General features: G+C 39.9%; 1 protein-coding gene across 1 annotated transcript in view; it reads left to right on the plus strand.

The window, feature by feature from the left end:
- Heatr4 (HEAT repeat containing 4) overlaps positions 1 to 2274 on the plus strand; it is a 32842-nt gene extending 30568 nt beyond the window's left edge. Inside the window, exon 16 of the mRNA XM_013017866.1 lies at positions 2021 to 2274. Within this exon, the coding sequence (XP_012873320.1) occupies positions 2021 to 2170 (150 nt within the window). The 3' untranslated portion in view covers positions 2171 to 2274. The remainder of the gene's footprint in view (positions 1 to 2020) is intronic.
- Positions 2275 to 8958: the final 6684 nt, after the last annotated feature.

The following is an 8958-nucleotide window of genomic DNA, read 5'->3' on the forward strand; positions in this document are numbered from 1 at the left end:
AGCTTTTTCTGCTTATGTGGTGCTGAGGAATCGAACCCAGGGCCTCATGCATGCAAGGCAAGTGCTCTACCACTGAGCCACCTTCCCAGCCCTCTATTGTTGCTTTATCTGTAAAGTTTACTAATATTCATATGAATCATGAATATTAGTAAGGCAATGTAATTTTTGTCATTGTGAATAAAGTTTGCTAAAATGTTTCCCAAATGCCTTAACCTCCTGAATGTTGGGATTTCAGGTGGAGCAGGTGGGCAGGGTAGCAGTCAGGAATGGGGAGTTTACAATTCTGTTTGCATATGTCCCATGGGAGCTTAAGTAAATCAATGGTGACCCATATCAGACAAGGTTGAGCTGGTATAGCTGGCATAATACCTGAACAAGGTACTTGGCTGAGGACCAAAGCAGGGGCTTAAACAAACCCACATTCTCCAAAGTCCTGTGCTCTAGTACAAGGCTACAGGATCAAGAAGCATGGACAGCAGGAGAAGCACTCTCTTCCTAGTTGACACAGAGACAGTGCTTGCTGCAGAACCCTGATATTGGATCTCTTGGGGGAGATATAGATAAAGAGGACATATCACATTTGTTACTGGGAATTGAATTGCATTTTCAAAAAGAGTGGTTTTCAGTTGACCAAGGACACATCCTACATAGAGGAGTGTACTGGGCTTCCCTGTCTGCATAGCTGGCTGTGCTCAGCTACTAAGAGAGCTGCTTGTCATTTCCACGTGCTCCACACATTATCTCCTTCTCCCAGTCTTTCCTGTGACCTCATCCTCTTCTTTTTCCAGCATCTTGGGATTTCCTCAAATACAGAATCTTGTTGATAGCTCTGTCCTCTGGTTTCCTCTGGAACTAGGAGTTGCCTTTTGGAACCTGACTATCTTTAATTTCATCAGTTTTTCTCTGAGGCATTACTAGGTTCTTACTATAAAAGGAGCTATTAATAACTTTGTGTGTGTGTGTGTGCATGCATGCTGGTCCTAAGGCTTGAACTCAGGGCCTGGGCATTTTCCCTGAGCTATTTTTGTTCAAGAGTAGAATTCTTCCACTTGAGCCACAGCTCCACTTCCAGCTTTTTTAAAATAACCATTTTCATATAGACATAATTTAATGATTTGAAGTAATGTTCTTAATATATTGTTGAATAGAGAAAAGGCAGATAAAAATAAGAATTACATTTGAATCCTATTTATTGCTTACAGATGTGTGTCAGAGTATATGTATATGTTTATCCATACATCCACATATACTACTTAAACACTTTAGAAATATTTGTTACAATAGATAGCAATTAATAGATCACTTAAACTTCATTAAACTTTTAGTATTCTTTGCTCATTAATTCTACTCCTAGAAATCTATCTTTCAAAAATATTGACCCTAGCCAGGCGCTAGGGGCTCATGCCTGTAATCCTAGCTACTCAGGAGGCTGAGATTTGAGGATTGAAATTCAAAGCCAGCCCAGGCAAGGAAAGTACATGAGACTCTTACCTCCAATTAACCACCAGAAAACTGGAAGCAGTGCTGTGGCTCAAGTGGTAGAATGCCCGTCTTGGGCTAAAGAGCTCAGGGACAGTTCCCAGGCCCAGAGTTCAAGCCCTACAACCAACCAAAACCCAAACAACAACAACAACAACAAAAAACATAGTTGTGATTTTTTAAACAAAAACAAATGAACACCATGGTATTATATAATTTTAATTTTTAATTTATAATACAGTTTGGATATCTTTTCTTGGCACTTTTTAAAAGTAATTGTTTAATAGTACATATTTGAATAAGTTCCAGTTTTGAAATATTACAAAATTGTAATCATATATACCTCATATATATAATCTCATATACATATATATTTATATTTATATCATGTCTAGGGTCAGGGCAAATTCTTACTAACTTAAGTAACTCACAAAGTTATTCTACCAAACCATGGTTAAAGGGATTTTCACTTTGGGTCTATCTTCTCATATGAAACCCTATGTTTGGCATAACTTGCTCATATATTACTATTTCTTTGCAGCCTGTGTTGCCCCCAACACCAAATCCCTGGCTACGAAGTCCAGTGGTAGCCCTTAACATGCGAAGAAGTCGGCCACCATTAGATCTCCGTACCATCCGGGAAAAAAGGATTGCTATGGGACCTTTTGGGGCTCCCAGTGAGGAGTTGTAGCTGGGTAATACTCAGACTTTTTTCCAGACTCAAGACTTCTCCCTTTGGAAGGAAAGATGCTCATGGATAGACTGAATGCTTCTCTTGCTCCACGAAGCAGGCAGTGCTGGACCAGGTCACATTCAGTCTCTTTCATTGACTTGTTACAATCTTCTTGTTACTATATTTATAAAGAAAAATTATTTAACAGTCTACTTGATTTCTTAATGTGTGTCATTTACATAGAGGTTTAAAAAAGTCTGACATCACATTAGGTGACACGGTATATTTTCACATACCCTTCAAAGGTCATATTCTAAATACAGCCAGAGCCTTAGGTGAGGAATAAAATTTTTGTACAGGAGAAATGTCAAGACTCAGTGTCTTTTTCAAGCTGTACAAATTCTCCTCTTGAACCCAAATTAGAATCATGTTTGTCCAGGAAAGAAAACCACAAGTCTAGTCTCATTAAAGAGGAAGTTCTTAAACTTCAGTCCACAAAGCTATGTGAAAATCAAGTCACAGGAACATTACAAAATAAACCAAATACCAACACAGTCATTTCCTCCTTTATACTGTGTAGGAGAATGTGAACACATTTAGATGCTGAAGAAAGAACTTATCTGTTTCTAGCCCCAATTTCCAATTCTCATAAGATTTGGACATTGTGAAACATCTTCACATTATCTGTATCATGAAACAAGATTCTGTAAGAGCACTTAATAGCCATAGAAAAGAAAAAGAAAAAAAAATAGCCACGAAAAGGAGAGACCCAGTATTCAAAGAAGTGTGAATCCAGGTTCAACAATATATGTTTTCCTCTCTTTTCCCAAAGGTATTCTCTTTTCTGGTGGCACTATTATTAGTAAAATGTAAAAAGCATTACTTTTCCTCCATGAACTAGCAGCCACAAAACATGACAGGGAGAATGTAAGTTTACTGTATAACAGAAAACCTTCCCTTTTCCTGACTCATGTAATCCATGCTTTCATTTGTTACTGGATACATTTACTCTAAGTGAAATACTGATCTAAGAAGAACCATTGCATACAGTATATTAAAATTATTCCCACATCTAACCTGAGGATTCTGGGATCTGGCTCCCATGAGGCATTTGAGACAATGAGTAATTCTGTGCTTGTACTTTCTCAGCCCCTCTATCTTTGAATTTGTCATTTAATACTGAAAGGGCTTTATTGTGTACGCTTTGCATTACTGGCAAGAACTAGAGAGTGGAACTGAACTCTCCAGTCAGTGAGCCAGCAAGGGGTACAGAGGGTCTCTTAGGCCACTTCCACTGTGAATGACATAACAGCAGCAGAAGAAATGGCCCTTGTCCTTGAGGAGTTTACAAGAGATTTTATAATGCACGCATACAAGAACCTTTCAAAACAATATGCTTAATCTAGTGGGAATTGAGTGGCACACAGAAGGTGTGCTGGAGGATTTCAAGGGTGCAGAATGCTCGAGTCATCTTGCAAGACAAGGCACCTTCACTGGATTTGAGACTGCACAAAATTTAGATAGAGGGGAGGAGGAAAGACCTTTTCAGGTAAAGATACAACAGAGAAAAAGCTATTTCCCATTCACTTGTATCTTCACGACAGATCTGGCACCCCATCTCACCATCATGATTTTGATCATCTATTCAAATTAACAAAATGTTATACTGACAAAATAGTAAATTCCTTGATCCTTTGTAATGAACTCTAACTTATCCTTACTGGCTGATTCTCTTTTTTCATAGAATGTCTCCATTTGTCTTTTCATTCATCTCCCTTTCTCTGCATTCATTATTAACTCGCTGGTTGAGTAAGTGAATAACTAATCCCATCCAACTGTAAGAGAAAACTTTTGCTAGGGACATCATTCAGTAATAGGGTACTTGCTGGTATGCAGAAGGCCTTGAGATAGATCATCAGTGTCACAGAAAGAAGGAAGAGGAGGAGAAAGAACAGGAGTAAGAGAAGAGGAGAGGAGAGGAGAGGAGGAGCAGCAGCAGCAGCAGCAGGAAGAGGAGGTAGCAACAGCAGCCACTTCTGTTTGGCTCAGGCTATGAGAGACTCCTCAGGCTGACCTAGAGAAACTGCCTGTTTTTCATCCAAGATTCATATTTCTCATCATTCACACATTCCATCTAAGTTAGCATCCCTGAGTAAGCATGTCAACAGACAAGAACAAGAGCAAATTCTCCCCAAAGCATTTCAAATGTGTTATGTTCGCCCAACACCAGTGGCTCACACCTGTAATCCTAGCTACTCAGGAGGCTGAGATCTGAGGATCACAGTTCAAAGCCAGACCAGGTAGGAATATCCATGAGATTCTTATCTCCAATAAACCACCAGAAAACCAGAGGTGGCACTGTGGCTCAAATGGTAGAGCGCTCATCTTGAGCTGGGACAGCACCCAGGCCCAGAGTTCAAGTCCCATGACCAAAAAAAAAAAAAATTGCTATGTTCAAAATAGAAATCTCAGTTTCCCTCACATCCCTACACAAAGCAGTGCCTCTGTTCACGCAATTATTCAAGCTTGAGAGTCATCAGTCAACCTCTCTTCTTCTCTCCTCCCCTCCCTTTTCCTCTTTTTCTCTCTCCTCCTCTCCTCTCTCCCCTCTTTCCTCCTTTCTCTACATCCAATGTTATCCTTGAGACCTTCAAAGCTGTCACACACACACACACACACACACCCCTTCTCCATCTTCACCACCACTATCATGGTGCAGCACCATCTTTTCTCACCTGTACCATAGGAATAGCTTCCCAGTTGTCTGCCATTTATTCCCCATGGTATGGAAATAGCATGAAAGTTTATCTACATACCTGGCTGGAAAATGAATTTGACTACAAGGGTTATGGAATTATTGATCCTCTATCTGCTAGACATATTGCTGCGAATCTCCTTAATTGCAAAATGGTGAGGAAAAAAGTAATCTCTTCCTCCTATGGCATCCTATTGATACAATTTGATCCTCATCATTAATGGATATTTTCATAAACACTTATCAAATACATGCAATAGTTGTCATCATGGACATACCAGAAAGTAGAAGATGGTCTTTTTTTTTTTTGTCAGCCATGGGGCTTGAACTCTGGGTTTGGGTGCTGTTCTTCAGCTCTTCAGCTCAAGGTGAGCACTCTACCTCTTGAGCCACAATGCCACTTACGGTTTTCTAGTGGTTTGTTGGAGATAAGAGTCTCACAGACTTTCCTGCCTGGGCTGGCTTTGAACTGTGATCTTCAGATCTCAGCCTCCTGAGTAGCTAGGATTATAGGCATGAGCTACTGGCACCTGGCTGGTTTTAGGTTTTTATGCATTCAAGGATGAGGTCTTCTTTGGGATTTCTTTGTCCTGTCCTCATGGGGATTGACTTATGGTACAAACTATCCTGCTTAGGGTTTTATGGTAGTGGCATCCTTTTGATGCCAACTGTTCTGCACTTTCAGATAAGACTGGGGTCAGGGATAAAGTTTTTCTGAGACCCAAGAGGAGTCTCAGGGGGATGGTGGTCAGTGGGCCATGGGAGAACATTGAATTATGAGAACAAAGCAGATTCCCAAAAGATACCTACTATTTTTAATACTATTCATTAATGAAAAGTAATACCCTAATCAGGCACCAGTGGCTCTTACCTGTAATCCTTTGAACTGCAGTCATAGTTCAAAATCAGCCTGGGCAAGAAAGTCTGTGAGATTCTTATTTCCAGTTACCATCAAAAAGTTGGGCTGGGAATGTGGCTTAGTGGTAGAGTGCTTCCTATCATGCATGAAACTCTGAGTTCCATTCCGCAGTACCACAAACACAGAAAAAAGAAAACAGGACTGGTGCTATTGTTCAAGTAGTCGAGTGCTAGCCTTGAGCACTGTCCAGGCCTTGAGTTCAAGCTCCAGGACTGGCCAAAAAAAAAAAAAAGGCTGGAGGTGAAGCTGTGGTTCAAGTACTAGTCTTTAGCAAAACAACAACAACAACAACAACAACAAAAAAACCCCACAACCCTCAGGGATAGTGCCCACCCTCTGAGTTCAAGCTCCAGGACCTACACCAAAAACAAAAAGTGATAACTACCAGACACAAAAAAGCATATAGAAAATTCCATTTATATGAATGTCCAGAACAGGCAAATCCATAGAGACAGAAAGTAGATTAGTGGTTGCTTAGTCCTGAGAGAAGTAGGTAGGGAAGGGAATTAGAATCGGTTGAATAGGAACTAAAATTAGATTGTGGTGAGGTCACAAAACTCTGTGGTTATACTGAAAAACTAAATTATAATACACTAAGTAGGAAAACTAGGATAATTATATCTTAATTTCTATCCTAAAATCAGTGATAGAACATTTATGTAGTATATGTGAAGCTTTGGGTTCTATCCTCAACATAAAAAGAGAAAAAGATGTATGTGGAGAGTCTGTAAGTCTATATTGAAAGCTTTTAATGGACCTGAAAGGCCTATCAAAGTTAGACAGATGGACAATGGTTTAGAAATCAGAGGCATCTGAGCCCAAAGATTCTACTACTGTAGAGGGTCTTGTCTGTGAGACAAATGACTTCTCTGAGATATCTTTTGGTCACTGTAAAAAAAAAAAGATGTAATTCTTGGTTTACAAATTGCTTTTAAGGTATCAACTACAAACAAATGTGCACAAATGTGCCTCTTTGTAATCTCAATTACTTGGGAGTGGGGGAGCAGGATTCCATGTTTGAGTCCAGTCTAGGTAACATAATGAAACTTTGTTTCAAAAAAAAAATTCAATTGCTACTGTGTTCATGTTCTCAGTACTATTCTAGACTCTGAGGGATACAGCAATGACCAAGACCATTGATGTTCTCTACAGTTTAACTCATGTCAAAAATGCAGCTTTTTTTAATGTGAAATCTCCCTAGTGTTAAACATTTGGTGATTAATTGGAAAATAGTTAAAACACTGTAAACTAATGTTGTGCCAAAAAAATCTCTGGACCAAGTTCATCCCTCAGGCAGACACTTTGCTGTCCCTAATGTTGGCTTTTCAAATGATGAGTTCCTAGAATGTTGCTCACTTGGCCGAACCTTTGCATCTTCAACCTGCTCTTATATCGATTTAAAAAAACAATGAAATAAAAACATTCCTCATAATAGGAAATCATCCTAGCAACTAAGTGAGCCAGGCATTGGCAGGCATTGGCCTGACTCCCATTCATCTTTAGAAAATTCTGCAGCATTCTTCCTAACCCAGGGAAGCTCCATTCTTGTTCTTTTCCTTTTTCTCTTTCTCTTATTCTTTTTTTCAAAGGAGTAGCCTAGTCTGGCTTCAAACTTGTGATCCCCTTGCCTTAGCCTCATTATTGATTACTGGCTGTGTACCACCACAGCCAAACCATTCATTTTCTTTTCTTTTTTTGGGGGGGGGAGGGGTCTGGTCGTGGGGCCTGAACTCTGGGCCTGGGCACTGTCCCTCAGCTCTTCAGCTCAAGGCTAGCGCTCTACCTCTTGAGCCACAGTGCTACTTCCGGCTTTTTTCTTTTTGCTTATGTGGTGCTGCGGAATTGAACCCAGGGCCTCAGGCATGCAAGGCAAGCGCTTCTGTGCCTGAACTGACTGGCAGTTTCTACAGGACAATTTTGGAATGAATGCACTTGTGCATTTACCTGTCCCTTGAGGACCTTTGGGAGAGGCAGACTTTGAGATGTTAAGATTTGGACCTTTGCATTTCCCTTTGCAATTGAGATCAATTGCTTTTGGCCAAACAGTTACACATATAGTAGCAGTATGTATAGTTAGCTCTTCAGACCTCAATAACCAATTGTTAGTTTAATCTGTGTTAATCTTTAACATAGCCATCATATCACAAAAGAAAAAAATATTTTGAATTCTTCTTGTAGCTCTCCAATGCAGAGTCAAACAATCTCAACAGTGCTAATTTATCACCAATAAAGCAGCCAGTCTAGAGAGAGGATGAGGCCATTAGCACCTTCATGGAGCCATGCTACCTCACCAATATCAGAGCTTCCGATCAAAGGGACAGGAATTTCTCTAGTGCCCATGAATTGAGACTCCTGCACGCACAAGCTAGTGGAATACATTGACTCTCGAAACTCTTGGCAAAGGCAACAGGATATAGTAAGAAGATGGTAGATAAATTCAAATTCCCTCTTTCTACTATGCAACTTCATAGTTTTACTTTCATCATTTGGAAGAGGAGGAGGAGGAAGAGGAGGAGGAGGAGGAGAAGGAGGAGGAGGAGGAGGAGGAAGAAGAAGAAGAAGAAGAAGAAGAAGAAGAAGAAGAAGAAGAAGAAGAAGAAGAAGAAGACGAAGTATACGAAGATGGAGAAGAGGATGATGATGAAGATGAAGAAGACGAAGACGAGGACGAGGATGATGATGATGATGATAAGAAGGAGAAGAGGAAGAAGAAGAAGAAGAAGAAGAAGAAGAAGAAGAAGAAGAAGAAGAAGAAGAAGAAGAAGAAGAAGAAGAAGGAGAAGAGGAAGAAGAAGAAGAAGAATCCTCTTGTGGGTCTGTTGTAGTGATTCTCAACAACCTAGATATATATATATATTATATATATATATATATGTATAATATATATATATATATATATATATATATACTTAAAAAAATTTTTTTGAGCCAGGCACTGATGGCTCATGCCTATAATCTCAGGAGGCTGAGATCTGAGGATGGCAATTTGAAGCCAGCCTGGGCTGGAATGGCCATGAGACTCTTATGTTCAATAAATTACCTGACACTCAGAGGTAGAGCTATGGCTCAAAGTGGTAGAGCACTAGCCTTGAACAAAAGGATCATGGACAGCATCCAGGCCCTATGTTCCAG

Source organism: Dipodomys ordii, unplaced genomic scaffold (assembly GCF_000151885.1).
Source record: "Dipodomys ordii isolate 6190 unplaced genomic scaffold, Dord_2.0 Scaffold2, whole genome shotgun sequence".
Taxonomy (NCBI): domain Eukaryota; kingdom Metazoa; phylum Chordata; class Mammalia; order Rodentia; family Heteromyidae; genus Dipodomys; species Dipodomys ordii.